Genomic DNA, 18,708 nt, shown 5'->3' on the forward strand with positions numbered 1-18,708 from the left:
GAGCTCATTTCCATACAAGTCATACATGCAGTAAATTACATACATGTTCTGCTGACCTGTGGGAAACACCTCCTGCCTTACACAGCGCTTTCAGTGTGTCCTGTACGCTACAGCTACCTTCATCTGTTAGGAGAGATACTGAACACTACACACACCTTCATCTGTTAGGAGAGATACTGTACACTACACACACCTTCATCTGTACACTACACACACCTTCATCTGTACACTACACACACCTTCATCTGTTAGGAGAGATACTGTACACTACACACACCTTCATCTGTACACTACACACACCTTCATCTGTACACTACACACACCTTCATCTGTTAGGAGAGATACTGTACACTACACACACCTTCATCTGTACACTACACACACCTTCATCTGTTAGGAGAGATACTGTACACTACACACATCTGTTGGGAATGTTACTGTACACTACACACACCTTCATCTGTTAGGAATGTTACTGCACACTACACACATCTGTTAGGAATGTTACTGCACACTACACACATCTGTTAGGAATGTTACTGCACACTACACACATCTGTTAGGAATGTTACTGTACACTACACACACTTTCATCTGTTAGGAGTGTGTATCTTCTGAGTAGAACATAAAGCAGACTGGACATCTCTGTCTGTACATATACAAATACACACACTGTATACTTGACAACACAACTCCAAACTTGTATTTATATCTAGTTAGTTAACAATTAGGGAGCTACAATCACATACTTCTATACATACTGTATACTCTACAACAAAACTCCAAACGTATATTTATAGTTAGTACTACTGGAGCTACAATTAACATACAATTAAATGTTTCTATACAGTTAGCAGTACACTTCAATTGCAGCTCCTCCACTCCTAACTGCCGTTGTCACAGCAAGCTGTCATCACAACACAGGAAACAAGGGAAGATTTCGTGGAGCCGCCCCACCTAAGCCCCAGGCTCCCCCCTTCCCTCAACCCCTGTCAATATCCACATCACTCATTAACCACAGAGGTCTGCCCTTCAATAAAGCAGGCTTTGCTAGAAACCAAACCAGATGTCCCTCTCCTGGGCTGCTTTGAGACGACGGGGGGATTGTTTTAATCAATGTGAACATTCCTGCTGCTGATGTCACTGACAGGTGGGAGCGTCTGGGCTGGACAGTGCTCCAGTATTTCACGTGTCACTGAGGGGTCAGGGCCAAGGCCGGGGGAGAACAGGGAGGAAAAAGGGGGATTTACGTTGCCACATTGTGTCCTTTCACCTGTTGTGTGAAAAGACTTGACTGTCCACTCAAAAGCTCCCATACTGGATAGAGCTTCAGACAGCACCTACATGAGATGCATAAGAACAGGGGAGAATGGAGTGTGTGTCTCGTAGGAGACAATAGAGACAGAGAGAGAGAGCTGAAGGGTGAAAGAATGTGTGTGTGTGTGTGTGTGTGTGTGTCAGAAAGGGGGGGGGGGTTGGGAGAACGGTTCCGCTCAGAGGAGATGAGGCATCCATCACACTTCTCCGGTCGTCGGGGGCGACCATGCGTACCTTCTTTGGCTGCCTGCCAGAACTCAAACGCCACTCTGAAGGCCTGGGCCACTGTTAGCGTCACCGCCTGGGCCTGGGGACAGAGAGGAGGAGAGGAAGAGAGGGAGGGGGGGAAAGAGAGAGAGATAAACACACAACAGTCACAAACCAAGGGTGTAGGCTGAGAGGGCAATGAGGAGCAAAGGCATTCATGACAGATGATAGAATCAGGGACGACACACACAGGGATACAGTTGCTGTCTTAATGGACACTGCGGGAGGGAACAGAAACTTAGGTGTTGGCTCAAACTGCACAGTTGAACTTCTCCTCTTCATTCCAAGTTGTTGTTGTAGCTGGGAGGAAGTGGTCTCTAGAGCAGAGCTAAATTAGCCAAGGGAAGGAAAGAGAGGGAGTGGCACTCATTCACAACCCCCCCCCCCCCCCCCCCCGGGAGGGAGAGAAAGACTGCAGGCTCCCCTCCTGGCGCTGATGTCTCCCCCTCTATCTCTCTCTCCACAAACAAACAACTAACACACACACACACATACAGAGACACACGCGTACACGCACACGCACACACACACACAGAAACACAAAAAGAAACAGACACAGAAAGAGACATACACACACACAGGGACTCACCACTTTCCTCTTGGTACAGAGGTAGGCATGGCACTCCAGGGTCTCATTCTGTTGACTCTGGACGATGTAGGCAAACACTTTGTCATGCATCTTGTCGGCCGTGCAGTACGATATCCTGAGGAGAGGGTCACACACACCCTGTTTAATCCAACTGTACACAGGCCTCAGTCAGGAGTGGCAATCATGCAACTTCATCTCCAGTAAGCCTTTAAGCCCGCCACCAATCTGATTTCGACACTTAAATCTTTCATTTCCACACCACACCAAATAACCTAAGCCCAAAACCCTCTCAAATAAGACCACACACACACACACACACACACGCACACAAAAACAATAGCATAAAGATGGAGAGCAACCAAACGATTTTGGATTTGAATTGAAGTGTAGAACATCTGTGTTTTATCCCCTGTGACCCTGCATTGGTCTCTCTGATGAAGGCCTTGGGTTCCTGCGGTGTCCGCCCCAACACGCCCAGGGCTTTATCCTTACTGGATTGGACCGGGGCCTCTTTAAGTATAGGTCTAGTCTCCCCCTCTCTAACCACCCCGTCACGCTGGGCCCCTGAAACACGTTCTGCTCCCACACATGTTCCCAGACATGACATCATCGCTGAGGTCATCACCCTGAGACCTGATTGACAGCCAGTCAGGAGGGAGACCCAGAGCAGCAGCAGAGGGCGGGGGGGGAGTTTATGAATGTCCGCCATCTGCCCTTCTGTTTCCCCTCTCTGCATCAGCTCAAACTGCGAAGATCACTTTGAAGAGATCAGACGTCTAGTTAACGAATGACTTGGTGATATAAAAATGCAACGTGTAAAAAATAAATAATAATATTAATAAAAAAAAAACGTTAATCTATAAACACAGCTATGAACACAGCTGCACGCGGCGTCGCTCCCGAGATTTACGACAGATGTTGGGAATGAGAGCGTTGGCGGAATCAAATCCATTCCGTTTACCGCTCGTCTGTCTTCTGAGCAGAGGCCTCAGGAGGGGGACCGTGGTGAACGACACCCAGGTTTACTTTCTACCTCACGCCGCCGGGTGACGGCTGGACCGCACTGCGTGGAGGAGTCAGGAGTGCTGCGGCGCTGCGTGATAAGGGTGGAGGGACGTGATTGTGATCTTGTCCTCAATCTCTCCAGCTCCACCCCTGTTCCTCTGGTGGGGGGGGGGGGGGGGGGGAACGGGGGTGGGTGGGGGGGATGATTAAAGTCTTGACTGTGTCTCCAGATGGAACGCTGTGAAACCCCGTTTCGTCTCGGCGTCTCATAAATGTGGTAGATTCAGCTTGAAGTGATTCAAGTTTGGCCTCGACACGGGTATCATTCTGTTTTATGTGTGTGAATGTAGGAGTGAATTAGGAGTACTTGAGAAGTATACTGTATGTTGCTGTGTGATAACCTCAGGCAATCAGCTATCTTGGAGGAGTGAGTGAGTGCGAGTGTGTGAGAATGTGGGTGTGTGAGAGTGTGGGTGTGGGTGTGGGTGTATGTGTGTGTGTGTGTGTGTGTGTGTGTGTGAGTGAGTGTGTGTGTGTGTGTGCGTGTGTCAGCATTCACTCCCCGGGTGAAAGCTCAGACACACAGCTGTTGTGGAGGACTCCTGAGAGTTGTGATTGATGGGAAGCTCCCTCCTCCGCCCTCCACCTTGGCCCGACCCCACCACCACTCCCAGCGCGCTCAGCCTCTACGTGACGGATGGGCGGGTTTGGAAGGGGGGCAAAACTTTAGTTTTACGGCAGACTGAAAAAGATCAACTAGGCTTGATGGAAGTCGGAATGAATTTCATATCTGAGCGGCCCAGGTGAGTCAGAGAGAGCGAGCATATTCTTTTCTGCACGTTGGTGATCCTTGTGCAAACAGAGGGAGAAAGGGATGAGGACCAACCTGTATATGGAGATGTTTTCAATCAGCTGATTGGAGGCACTGTCGTAGAGAATGATCCCTCGCGGAGACACTTTTAATGTCACTTTCTGGAGCTTCTTGCCGCTGGCTTTGGCCTGGAGATGGAGAGGAGGGAGAGAGAAGAGAGAAATCTCTAAATATTCAACATTCACATGCTTGGGACACACTTACAGTGCCTTCAGAAAGTATTCAGACCCCTTCACTTTTTCCACATCTTGTTGTGTTATAGACTCAATTTAAAATGGATTAAATGACAAGAATTTGCCATCAATCTACACACAATACCCCAGAGGTATTTCTGTATTTCAATTTTAATAACTTTACTGAAATTTCCAAAAACGTGTTTTCGCTTTGTCATTCTGGGGTATTGTGTGTGGATTGATGGCAAATTATTTTAATTTAATGAATTTTAAATTCAGTCTATAACACAACAAAATGTGGAAAAAGTGAAGGGGTCTGAATACTTTCTGAAGGCACTGTACTACTGTTGCAGGTGTGCAGCTAAATGTTTTCCCCAGCTCCCCCCTCCAGAGTTAGACTACAGCACACAACAGCCACTGATTACACTCAACTACTACAAACAGGTTCCTAAAACAACCTTCATACCACCAGGCATTTATCAAGCACATACCCCCCCATAGCCAAAACACATTTCCCTCAAAAAAAAACAAAAAAAAAAAACAGCAAGTTTCCAAACCTTGGGGAGAGATAAAGGCTTTCTAGCCACAATGTATCATTCATTATACAGCAGAAACAAAAACATTGAGGCTGAACACTCAGAATGCATCCAGTTCAGACCTAGGGAAGCGCTTCATCCTCCTATCCTCAACCAAAGCAGTACTAATGATATCCCTAACACACACCGTCAAGACAAGCAGCTCATTAAATTTCCATAACGCACACAAACACCACTCAGGAGCTTAATGGAGGCGAGACACAGAGGCTCCGGTGGTACGTTCTTAAAAAGCAAGTGGAGAGCTTGGTAGAGCATGGAGAAAGATAGACTCCAGGCTATATCGATGTTTTCTAAAATGCTCTTTCAATTACGCCGATAGTCCACTTCCTCCATGATTCGACAGGATAAGAAACAAATACACATAATTACATTTTTCAGGACAAGGTCAGTGTCCAGAGAGGGACACATACACATCACATACATGTCTGGTCCAATCAGCGCAGACACTGTGCATCTGTGGCTTGGGGCTGTGTACCCCAATCAGCTCACTTTAACTTCATTAAGATGGAGCTGCCAGACTTAATAACAATAAGCCTTCCTCTGTAATAAACCTGCTCAAAAGTAATACACTGAGCAGGTGCCATCAAAACTAATTGCATCTGTTCTAAATGCCACCGTAAGCCCGTGGCAAAGTGGCAGCAGGTTGCTCCTCATGAAGGTCAAAGAGGGAAGGAATTGGGAAACAACTAAATGGGATTGTGTCATATTGTGGTGATGGGAGTGTTGAAATATTAGGGATGTAACTAAATGGCAGGCGGGGTGGGGTGGGGTGGGGGAGGGCATTTGAAGGTTAGATCTGTGTGTGCGTGTGTGTGTGAGTTTTGCGCTCACGGTGGCAACGATCCTCTTGACGGCGGCTGCGGACAGCTCCTCTCCTTTGGGCTGCTCCACCAGTGTGACGCCCAGGTATTTGAGCTGGAACACCATCCCCTCCAGCAGGGTCTCCCGCGTGTCTGTCCAGTTCTCTGGCAGCTCTACGGAGAAGGGACAACAGACACAGACACACACGATTACATACTTTACAGGTGAGACGTGTCCCAACATCACCCCTACCACCATTCTCTTTGTTACTCAAGGCTTTAGTCCAACATCATCCAAATCATGGAACTTATAATAATAGCATGGCATTTCTAATATTGTTCATACAAAACATCATGTATTTTCATTGCCAGCAATTTCATAGTACAAAGCTTTATTGTTGAAAGCTTTTGTAGGTTATTTCATCTGCTTCACCTGTCATGCGGCCTCCCAGGTGAGCCCTCCGGTGGCTGTTAAACTGTGCTCTGCCCAGCGACTGAACATAACCTTTCACTCTGTCTGCTCCTCCGTCCAGTTCTCCCTAACTGGTCTCTGAGGCCAGGGTCCATCACTCTCCCACCGCCTTGGAGCGTAACCTTTACACTGGGCATCTATCCAACTACTGGGCAGAGACTGGAGGGACAATATGTGCTTTCAAGTACCTGTGAGGAGGGCACACTTCAAGTAGCCTACATGTGTCTCCTGGTATCAAGTCTAACCAATAATTATTTTTTTTAAATGCCACGAGAATCAGAATACAGTGTAGTCCGAAAGTTGGTTTCATTTAACATTTGAAATTATATTCATGTCCTCGTTGTGAACTAATGTCTCTTTTCTCTTTGTAACGATGACATTTGGTGGAGCTAATCTAATATAGGCTAGTAATATTGTGTGAAGAATACAAGGCCTTCCATTTGGTTCATTTTATCTCAAGAATGGACTGTGAGAAGTTCAAGGACGATCTCTCTGCCTCTCTGTATCAACCCAGAGCCTCAGGCCTTTAGTCACAGGACAGAACAACACAGATACTCCCCCTCTCTGATGAGATCTCACAACCAAGGCCATGAGGGACCTCAGCTACAATATAGCTTGATATACACACACACACACACACACACACACACACACACAGTGGGGGCATGTTCACTGTGCACACACACACGCCCTCTAGTTGCACAGAATCTGAAGCCGTGCGTGACTTAACAGGCTCTCAATCCACAGAGAGCCTTTAAGCACCGTGTTCAATTCCACCCGTGTAAATGATGACTCATTAGAGGAGCAGTCCTCTAGATCAGAGTTTATGAGTGGCAAAATCAATTCATGCGTCCAAGCTGAAAGAGGAACCACAAGAGACACATTTCAAACTGGATGGAACTCTGCTTCCTTAATTTCCTTCCTAAAATCAGTGCACATGAAAACATAAAAAAAATATGTTGATATCAGACACTAAATGGCAGAACATAAATGACATTTGGAATAGGAGGTAGACGACATACACTGATAGGATTTTACTCCAAGGATCTCCAAGGACTAGGATGCCATTTGCTGACACACACACTAACCCCCACTCCCGCCCCCCCCCCCCCGAATCTCTACACCTCATAAAACTTTTATGGACTAGTCACTCTTTAGAGGGGCATTCACAGGCTGCAGGGAGCCCCATTTGTCAGTTAAGAGACCACCATGAGACAAGGCCACCGGCCCCCCTTGGCCAGTGCTGTCCTCTCGGGAGGTCTCTGGTGTTCAGTGACATTTCCTGTTGACCTTTGGGTCATGGATGGTGGCTCCTGCCATAGCGGCAGCCATGTTCCTCATGGAGACATTCAGCCAAGTGTAAAAGGTTAGGGAGGTTACCATAACATGCTTACATATTCAAAAGGTGAAGGCAAGGAACATGTACTTGGACGAGCATGGACTAGCCTAGATCCTTCACTGCTATGGGTAAATGGTAAATGGACACTTGAAGCACAGTCATAGCTTCATGTCAAACTTTTTGTCTCGTGACCCCAGATTGGCATCAATCATTTCCTGTGACCCCCCCCCCCCCCCCCCCAACAACTTGATTGCGGGCTGTGTCAACACATGATAATGACATTAAAATGTATTCTTATCACCTAAAATATGCTCTAATTGGTTGGATATGAACCCTAAAACACTGCAGTAGAGGCTACAGGTGCAATACACAGACATTGTTTGTCTGTTTACAAAATACAAATGTTTTTTGTTTATCAAATCATAGAGGTTAGTTTGATGTTCTCATGGGAACCCAGGTTGAAACCAGGGTTTGTTTGGGAACTGCTGCCTTAAGACTTTACTACTCTGTGAAAGAAGCCTATGTTCTCAGAGAGTCAAGGCCACCCGGCCTGACCAGCATCTTATAGCCAATACAGTTTCTCATCTGAGACCACACACACACACACACACACACACACATACATACTCCAGTACTCAAGGTCATCGCTTTGAAAAGTCCAACAACGTGACTTCCCTTTGAAACCTCAAAAGAATGACTGGGCAGAAATCTTTCAAAATGTACAGTACAGTCTGTTCTGTGAAGAGGAGTAGAAACAAGAGACTAACATTTCCAAAAGAAAGAAGAAACTCTATCACTTGCATCTTTCTCTCCACCCTTGGCGATCACCCCAGTAAAACACAGGCCTTTCAGAGAGCTTCATACGAACCTCCATTTTGTGGTAGCCTCATCATAGACCCTTCTTCTCCAACCCAGACAGCCAATTTCTAAGTGACTGAGGGAGAATGGGTTTTAATGGTCTAAATGCAGCCGTAACTGAACCCATACTTAACTAATGGGAGACTCCAGTGAACGCCCAGGGTTGAGGTCAAGGGCGCCCAGCTACTCAGACTGGTAAATTGGAATCTCACTGTCGTCCTCCACTAGTCCAGTGGTTACACTAAGGCCTAACCTGACTTAATGCACCGTACAGCAAGAAACCACTAAAAGCTAATTATATCCCTTATTGGCTTGCAGACCAAGGGTGTGTGTGTGGTGTAGCTTTCAGTTTCACATGCAGAGGTATAAGCCAATTACATAAATTACAGTTGGGCTTCCTACATTTTCTAAATATGATTATGATAAAGGTGATATAGCATGAACCTCAATTGTCATTTCATGCAGAGAGGACTTCACTCATGACATCACTGCTTGTAGTGGATTAATATTAAGCGGCAGTATTATTATGGACATTTTGTCCTTTCAAATAACAAGAAACGCATGCAATTCACACATCACTTGACTAGGCTTCTCACACCAGCTGCTTCTTCCTACTCAGGGCAGCTGCCATTCTGATCCATGCGGGCCTCAGCTAGGCCTGTTCTGGTTGGGTCCAGACCCCAGGGGCCATCTCCTCTGATCCACGCGGGCCTCAGCTAGGCCTGTTCTGGTTGGGTCCAGACTCTAGGGGCCATCTCCCCTGTCCTTTAATCTCTGGGTTTATCATGCAAGGATACAGATCCCTCCCCTCTGGGATGACCAAGAGTTCACCATGGATACACAGCCCCAGTGGAATCTTTCTAAAAGAAAAAGGTAAAGCTTCTGTGTTAGACATGCTAAGAGACTACGGGAGACTTCTGGAGTACAAAAAAATTAACAAATGTTCATAAAGCAACTTATTTGGAGAGAACAGGGACAGAAGGAGGGTTATTATGTGTGCGTCATTTAAAGTAGTTTGAAAATAGCCATGTCCAAATCCATTTCTTTAACTATATTAAATCTGATTGGTGGGGACGGTGGTTTGTAAGAGCGGGTCGTGAGCGAGCCAGGGCTATTTTTACACTCGACAGTATACTCAGAGTGCTGCTTTTGTATGGATAATAATAATCCATCTCCATATATTGGACCAGAGCACCATATTCCCATTCTTGTCATCTTCCCCCCTTCTGCCTCTCAGCAGCAGTGATGATTAGTGCACACTTCAAAGGCTCCCTACCAGGATGGTCAGCGCTGGCCGTAAATGAGCGGGCGCTAGAACACGGCTGCATGCTGGGAGCAAGGCCCTGTTTGGCAGCCCCTCAGAGGGCCACAGCTGGCCCGGATCAGTGGGCATGAGTGAAGCGAGCAAGTTTGGTTGGCCCGTGATCATCAAAGCTGAGAATGGATAATGAAACGGCAGCGATCTGTGTGTGTGTGTGTGTGTGTGTGGAGGAGGGGGGGGGAGGGCTCTGTTGGCCTGGGAGGCTCTGTTGGTCTGGGAGGGGCAGGTGCCTATCTCTGCTCCCACAGGACTCCATTAAGAACAGGCCAACACACACACACGATAGGGGCATGTTCACTGTGCATGGGGAAATGTATACGAAAGAAAACCCAGTGAACAGGCAAAACAAAAACACACACATACAGACACACACGTTTATATGGACTGGAACCTCACCATTTCACACAAAAAGAGGAAAGGGAAATGGGCCCTAAAGCTGCCCACAAGTTCACACATGTAAATCTATACTGTATGAATATAGAAGTCTTTGAAGCACCATTAGAATAAAAGGAATGGAGCAGTCTTGTTTTGCTATCAGGCCCAACCACCATGAATTATTAACAATGAGACAATCGTAAGAATACATGATATAAAACTCATTGTATCCAGACACTCTCCCAAGTGGGGAACTGGGGGGGGGGGGGGGGCACTCTGTCACAGTGTCAGTCTGTGGCATCCCTGTTTCAACCAATTACAGAGTCCACAGTGGTAGCCACACGCTGCCCTCAGAGCCATGCCAGTCTGGCTGAGGTGTCAGACTAATCCCTCCGTGAGTACGAGACAGAGCCGTCTGTCTGTCTGTCTGTCTGTCTGTCTGTCTGCTCCACAGCCTGATGAGTAAACCAGTCATGGATCTTACCAACGTGTCAAACAGTGGATTGATTGACAATTCTGAGAACATTCTGTCCCCTCTCAAAGCGCTAGTGGAGGAAGCATCAGTGACTGTGGCCGCCCTCTCTCAGCTGCTGTAACGCACCTCTGATGTGGGAACTTTAAAACTGGGCAGCGATCCAGTGTAAACAAGACGAACTGAACTCGGACGCATCTGCAACTCTGAAACTGCACACTTCCTGACAGTTCAGACAGTTCGTTCAGACGTCCTTGCGTCGCTCCTGACCTCATAGCCTCCAGGGACATGCTTGATGCTTCTGTACATCAATAACAGCATAGAGGCTCTGGGTTTATCCAAACACACAGCAGTGATTCCTTTGTTACAGAGAGCAACAGGCGTTCATAGCTAGCAAGGAGACAGCACTCATCACAAAGTGGATGACTCTATACTCACCTTAGAGGAGAAACCCAGAAATGCATCTGAACTTATAAATATAAAGAGATAAATTAACAAGTTTAGGGAGTACTGTCACAAACTCTCTGCCCCTACTAATGCAAGGGGAGCAGTAGGCAGGGGGATTGGAATCAAAGGGACTGGGTCTGTCTGACTCTGACCCCGTGGAGAGGTGAGCCAGGGGGGAAGCACACACCGCAGGGGGGAAGCACACACCGCAGGGTGCTGTGTGCCAGCAGAGGAAATGAGGCTGGAGATTAAGAGAAGGGTAGGCAGAGGGTCAAGGCAGATCACTGCTGTCTCCTCCATCAACAACCCCAGCAGCCATAATGAGGCAAGAGAGAGAGGAGGAACGGGGGGGGGGAGCAAGAGAAAGAGAGGAAGAGAAAGAGAAAGAGAGAAAGAAAGAAAGAAAGAAAGAAAGAGTGAGCGAGAGAGAGAAAAAAACCACAATCATGCAGCCACTGACAGGGCATTATGCTTTATTCAGATACACGGGACGTGCAACAGTCTCTAATCAGTGAGGCTGAAGGAGATATGCATCACTTTTATTTATTTATTTTATTTTTTTAACACCGTTGGTGTTAAGCATCTCCAGGCAGGATATTTACTAGTTGACAAGGGAACCGCTGACAGCCCTGAAGCAGAACATCAACACAAGTAAGGACAAAAGAAGACCAATAAAACGTCACTCCTCTCCTCAGCGGATCCACCGTTCCTCTCTATACCCACAACATCTCTTGTGGTGACCAGGCGGATTGGGTTACCGTGTCTTTCTGTGAGTGTATCAGAGCGCTGGCAGACATGTGGGTGAAGACACTCATGTTACACACAAGTAGAGGCCCTGGCTGCATCTCCCTAACACACTCTATCAACAGCATTGCCAGATCAAGTCCATGACAAGACACTTCGTGCTACATTGTGAGTCGGCTAACCGCAAGTGTAACGATATCCCAAGTCAGTCTGTGACACAATAGTGTGTGTGAACGGGTCTGAGGGGGCGGCACTTGAGAGGTGGTCTGCACCACCAGTCTCTACAAACACAAACAAGACTTTTAGGTCCGTTAACAAGCCTCACAACTGCAGCATGTCAGGCCTGCTGTATCAACAGTTTTCTCTTTGTGGAGGCTGAACGAGCTTCCGTCCGCTGAAAGCCCCCCGCGTGGTGTCGTGTTGAGCTGGATGAATGAGCCTGTGTAGGAATCCTGGTCCCCTTCGTAAGCACTCTGATCCGCAGCAGACTGCCAGCCTGTGAAAAGGGCCATTGTTTAGAGGCGAGCCCAACGCTCTGCCCACCTGCATACCTCGTCCCACCCGGTTGGAAACAAACACATAGATTTCACATTTCCTCTACTACCATAACTCACTCAGTAGGAAATATATACACACACTAACGTGATTTGGCAACCAGTGGGGTGTCAATTTCATGCCTTGCTCTGGGATAACCATCTCACTAGGACATTGGAAATGGCTGTCTTCTCTTGCTGCCTTTGCTCTCTGCAGGAGAGGAGAGACCCATCGGTTTGCATCTGCTGTAAAATACAGAGGGGAATCTGAGACACAACCCTAGTGGAAGTGGAAGTGGAGGTGTGTGTGTGTGTGTGTCTTTGAGACATGCACACATTTTCAAACCCAAAATAGAGGATCCGGGGAGAGCTGCCTGGTGTCAGAGAGACCAGACTGTGACGGTTGTGTCACCGGTTTACCACAGTCTGGAAACACAGATAGGCCAAAAACAAACAGGACTTAGAAGCAACAGAGTGCGCGCCACGCGATCAATACACGGCAATCCCAGAGATATACCTCTGTCTCAACCAATCACTGGTTTGTGCTTGTTTGTGCTGCTGTTGGAGGAAGCAGAGCCCAGCGTTTGGCTAATTTAAGGCCTCGTCTGACCTATCCATCTTCTCTCACTCGTCTGGAGAAGAGCCATCTTGAAAAAAGATCCATTCCAGCAATATTAGATTCCAATTAGGGCACTTAGTGCTCATTTAACACCCTGCAGACTCAGACCAAGAGAGAGCAGTCTAGGGGAACAGGGGAGGTTCACATGTGGTGAGGGTAGAGTAAACAATAGATTCACACCTTTTTTTTCAAGTTGAGAACTGATGTGCACCAAGTGAGTACACAGTTAGTACAATGTTCACCACTGGTAGAAGTAGACTAGCCTACTGTACTATCTGTTTTTTTCTATTTTTCTGCTTAAGCCAAAAATATATACATAGGCAGTGATCAGCGACTGACCACATTATGACTCAGAGGCTGAGGGACTGAGGCTGAGAGACTGGACTGTAGCATTTCTGTAGCAAGTCCAACATCACACTATCATTTGAACCCACTCTGGGCTGGGCCTGCTAACCCCTGTACAGAGCAGAGGCTGGCACCACCACCAGCTCCTCATAGAGAGGAGAGGCAGGCTGGGGTGGGCGGAGGCTGAGAGGGGCCATTGTGAGGGAGGCTGAGGGACAGTAAGGACAGAGTGAAGAGAACAGAGAGAGGAGGTGTGTTGTGGTGACGGTCTCTGCCTCTCCCTGCCTGGCACACACTGATCCACCGCTCTGCTGCATGTCCCCATCCACCTACTAAGATGATGTTTACATAATGTCAGAGATAGGGTTGAAATGTTTACATTATGTCAGATTTAGACCGATCTTACGAACAGTCTCTCTCTCGCATGAACACACACGTATGCACACGTACACCAACCCACGCACAGACAAACATGCACGTTTTTTTTTAATGAGGTACTCGATACAAAGTAAGTAAGACAGGCGGTCAGTGCTCTTTTATGTCCTGACGTTGATATCCTTTTTCTCCTCCTACGCCTTCATAACTCATAACCACTCTCCTGGGTGCATCCATCTAGAACACTAAATATTCGCTGTTCCTGCCTGCCGATATTCCAGCTGGATTCACTTCCCATGAACAATGTTTATTCAGGTGAAAAACATCTAACGGAGTGGATGGGTATAGTATAGCATAGCCAAAAAAGGATAAGTGAGCTCTCCACAAAATCATGTCAGCCTATAGATATTTGCGTTTGGCAACTACAGCGAGTAAAGAAGAAAATAATGGTTGCATAACCCCCTGGAGTTAGCAGCATTTGATTTGGTGAGCGTCCAAAACAATTTCAGCTGACTGGAGGAAGGGATTTGCAGCAGATAAGAGTCTTAACGCTGAGGGCTTCTGAGTCCCAACACTCGGACACGTGCTGCTCGGCACTGATCAAATCCACCCTGAGAGAAAGTGAGGAGGAGTAACGACTGTCACACCCGTGAGGGATTACACCGGTGTCGTCCAGCCAGGCCAGTGTTGGCCCACGTGCTCCTGGCTGACAGGGAAGGAGCTCATCTTCATTGGTTCAGCAGTCTTCACTCCAGCAGCCTGGCGTCACAGGGCTATCGAGACCCGAGGTCGGGTACTGCTGAAGACTCGGCAGCACCGTGACCCCAGCAAACCTGGGGCTTAGTCTGCATTCCAAAAACTAGAAATGCGGGTGTACTGGAGCAAACCGTGGGCTCACTACCTGCAACAGATCTAGACCCGTGACGAAAGCGCTATCAGGTCACCGCTGCTGTCCGGAGGGAGCCATTCGTACCTGAATTACATGCACCTCCACAGACTGTATCAGGGCAGGACCCTGTCTGCGGCGTCAGCACGACTTCCCTACCTGCGTGTCTGCCAAAAATAAATAAAACCCGGAGAGGTTCCTCAGCCTTTATAGCCTTGCTGACAGGTTAGACAACAGAAAAAGCGTTAAGGGCCGGCCAACGGAACGGGTCAATCTAGAGAGTCCAGAGCCTCACTTTAGAGTAATGACGCCAATGGCCCCTTGCACATCGTTCACAGATTAATGGTCATCCCTCAGAACAGACGGAGAGGAGGGGGAGAGGGACGGAACAATAAATAATGTCCCAGAGTTCCCCGGCTGGCACAGCTTGTCCAGGAGGCCACATAAATAAACTCATACTTTAATGGGATTTGTAGGCCTTCAACTTGCTGTAAATAGCCTCAGGTGGCGTGCATTTAGGAAGCACAGCCCCCCCCCGCCCTTCCTCCCCCCCCCCCCGCCACTCAAACAATAGGCTACACAGTGTTTCAGAGCTGTGATGTCCTAACTAACCAGACAAGTCTAACTGGGTAGCTGAAAAAATCCAACATGTCTCTAGACCCCTGGAGTGCACAAAGATTCCAGATTTCCCTAATAGGGCCAAGGCCACCCTTAGCAGAGTGCATACAATCAGATCAGAGACAAACAAACAGAAAGGACTTTGACAAACAGAATAACTGATCCCTGGGGGGGGGGGGGCAAAAGCCACTCTACAGAAGCAGAAACAGTTACAAAGCATGATTGTGTGGTCCTATATCCATACAGACACGCACGCACACACACACACCCTACAGAGATACTGGGGATCCAACAGGGCCATAAATCACTGGGGACTTTACAACTCCATAAAGGAATCCTGCAGGAAGCAATCTCCATTACAACCTGGCAGTGCTTTTTGGATGACTTTGTGCAGGGGACACAATTCTATTGCACTGGCCAGAGGAAATCTCGTTCCCAGACACTTCTGCCCAAACTTGCGGACGGTCTGGTGGACCAACGTGTCAAACTTGGCCTTCTTTAAACCAACAGAAAGAGCATAGAAAACAGACGACGCATGGCCATTGGCTTAATCGACCAACCAATCATCTCCAACAACACCTACTTTGCAACATCTGCGACATTTCAGATATAGCATAGATAATAATAGTACATACAAAAGGGGTACCTGTATGAAAAATGAGCTGATCATTTATATTTGGAGGTTGAGGACAAACCCAAATTCTGAGATATTCAGATTTGCCAGGACTCTCAACATTAAACAACAAGTTGAACGTCAGGAATCTATACATTTGAAGTTCCTTGCAGAAACAGACTGGGAGGGCTATTTATTCTACACCCACATGCATCTGTTCTTGTTTCTAGTGTAGGGGTGTGTAGCAGTGTAGTGTTAAGTGACTGTGCTGACGGGTACATCCCGGTGTAGCTCTGGCGGAACACAGCTAGGTGCAAGATGGCCCAAATGGTTCCTGTCCCCCACCCTGACATAAGGTCACATCCACTAAGAGCTAGTACCCCTCCATGCCCTCCCTACTGTGTCAAACTGTCCCTGGATCAACAAGACCAACCACTAAATCCAGTCTCTCCAGTGTGTCAAGGGCTCCAGATCGACACTGATAAACCCAAGACCAGCACTTAAAAACAATGCCTGACTTTAGTGCTCAGGCCAGAGGCATCCAGACACAAAACAGAGGTTTGAGGAGGAGGAGGAGGAGGGAAGTACAGAGACCACAGAATGCAGGCTTGAAAATAGGGTTGATGTCAGAGACTATTTTTCTGACAGACGAGAACAATTGGGACGTAATAGGCACGCTGTGCAGAGAAAGCCTTTGTCAGCACTGCCAGAAGTCATGAGAGCTGTTTGAACTCAGCAGGAAATGACATGGGTGTCACGTTCTATTCTACACGGAGGCAAGGGCCTGGAAAAACAGAGAGACAAAAACATGAGGCTGAGAAGATGCTGACTTGAATACTTTGGAGGCAGTAAGTACATTCAGCACACTTACAGAAGATTAGCATTGTACTTTCAAGGCACTGTGTGAATGCCATTTCAAATATGCTCATCGTGCTAATCTATTGTATGCTTGAATGTGTAGTTTAGGGAGTCAGGACACGTATGTCTTTAGTCAGTGAAGTCTTCAGGCATGTCCTATTAACAGGGTGGAGCGCACCAATATGTCTTACGCAATGTAGGTTGATACCACACATAATCTGGATGGTTTTATGGGTTGAAGGGTGGATGATGCAGACTTCAACCCATAAAATGATGGAAACATCATCACAGGACTAACCGGGAAACAGGAAACCTCTGTTTGTGGTCCGCTCACTATTGACACCAGCTTGCATCACTTGCCCACACCGAAATGTAGTCTGCCTTGCAGCAGTGGTATGCTTCCTGTTATAACAAGCCGAAACAAGTTGGTTTCTATCAACGGCTGATGGCAGTTACCAGTGCGCTCTGAAGCCAGTGATTCTACTGAAATAACCACACCGCAACAAGAGGTAGCTAATCAGTGCTTTAACCTTAGACACTACACCATCTTATCAGGAAATGACAGTGCAGGTGAGAGGTAATGCAGGCCATAGCCAGACTAGCCCAGGCCCATATGACTGAAGGGAGGATCAATAGGAACCATGAAGATGCAACCTCAAAATATGCTTATTTACGGGCATCTTGTATGGGCATCATCAACTTCCACCACCAGTCATAGGCCATGTGTCTTCAGTGCCAGACTGGGGAGATTGGGGGAGAGGCTTATTATGACTCCCCTACAGAAGAGGCCCAAAACAAAGCGGTGATTGCACAGCGTGGCGCGTGTGGCATCGTGCTGCCAATTGCCCCATTGTCTATGAAGAGAAGGCAAAGCCCAGGGAGGGGGGCGTTGCCCCCTGTGAAAGCAAACAAAAAAGGTTACCAGGCAGCTAATCCTCTCGGTGAAAAGCCATACTACAGTAGTGTGATCATGTGCAGCCGCCTGGGTGATTGCGCATCGCCGACATGGCATAGCTGTCTGTGTGACAAACCACTGATGCCAGAGATCAAAGCCATTGTCGGATTCTGAGTCCAGCACCTCCCCAGCCAATGGCAGCGAAGGAGGATTGAGACGGCGGTGGTTTATTCATAGTCCAGGGATGGTAGTTCTGATGTCAATTCACCTCATTTGGATTTAGATTTTGGTTTTAAAAAAAGTGGTTTACTGTGTCATCCCTCATACATATCATCCTCATCCCTTTCCTGCTTCCCCTCACCCTTTTTCTGTTTCACATGGATGTATCACCTAGCAACAGAGTGTTGCCAGGTTTGTTTTCAGTCTCTCTCAGTCATACCTTCCCTTCACGCCCTAAATGGATCTGGCCACCTGCTCGAGTTCCAATGTCGAGCTGTCTGTGCCGAGCCAACAGCCCCAAGACACATGAACATTCCCGACCCAGTCTGAAATACTGGAACAATCTCTGCACGGTGACGTGGCATAACACAGGATTCCCGAGTACAATATTCATAAGACGCGAATGGAGACACGGATGGGTTTGCGAACTAAAATGATCCCCCCCCCGCCCCCCACCAAAGACAAAGCTGGTGTGTTTGACCATGTTTTGGCATATTGACAATAAAATAGGCTGTCAAGTTCATAGCCAGCCAAACAGGACTGTGTGAGAGAAACAAAGCGATGGCTGATTCTCCAACAACTTCAAGTTGAGCTGAAACCAGACTTAGAACCATTTAACGCCTAGATATTTCCAATAGCAAGCCAGTAAGGTGGCTGACCTAGCAAACGATGCTGTTAGAAAAAATAATGCATACAAAAACCGTAGACATTTACCTTGAGCTACATGAACCACTTAATTGCTCAACTTTACTCTAGAGGTAACATTGCAGTCGTATAACATAAAACGGAGGAAGTCATTCGTCGATAGTCACGTCGCTAGCTGCTAGTTCCCATCAACCCCTACAGCGCTATTCTACATGCTAGTCAGCTCGTTTTCAACACTTACTTTTATGTCTGCCAACACCCCATGACTGTTTAGCAAGACTGGGGCTCCGAATAATTGCCCTTCCAGCCGACTTCAAAGCGTCCATATCGCAGTCCAAAAATTGGGGCAAAGCGCCCAACAAAGCGTCGACTCCCCGTCTCTCGAAGCACTCGGCTCGAATTGACACCTCCTCTCTCAAACTTTTTCAGCTGTTTGTTTCCCTCCAGCTCGTCTGA

General features: G+C 47.5%; 1 protein-coding gene across 1 annotated transcript in view; it reads right to left on the reverse strand.

The window, feature by feature from the left end:
* ldlrap1b (low density lipoprotein receptor adaptor protein 1b) overlaps window positions 1-18,708 on the reverse strand; it is a 30,920-nt gene extending 12,212 nt beyond the window's left edge. The window contains exons 1-5 of the mRNA XM_083683802.1: window positions 18,494-18,708; window positions 5,650-5,792; window positions 4,065-4,177; window positions 2,174-2,288; window positions 1,552-1,624 (exon numbers count right to left, since the gene is read on the reverse strand). Of these exons, the coding sequence (XP_083539928.1) occupies window positions 1,552-1,624; window positions 2,174-2,288; window positions 4,065-4,177; window positions 5,650-5,792; window positions 18,494-18,578 (529 nt within the window). The 5' untranslated portion in view covers window positions 18,579-18,708. The remainder of the gene's footprint in view (window positions 1-1,551; window positions 1,625-2,173; window positions 2,289-4,064; window positions 4,178-5,649; window positions 5,793-18,493) is intronic.

This window comes from Argentina silus (assembly GCF_951799395.1).
Source record: "Argentina silus genome assembly, chromosome: 13".
Taxonomy (NCBI): Eukaryota; Metazoa; Chordata; class Actinopteri; order Argentiniformes; family Argentinidae; genus Argentina; species Argentina silus.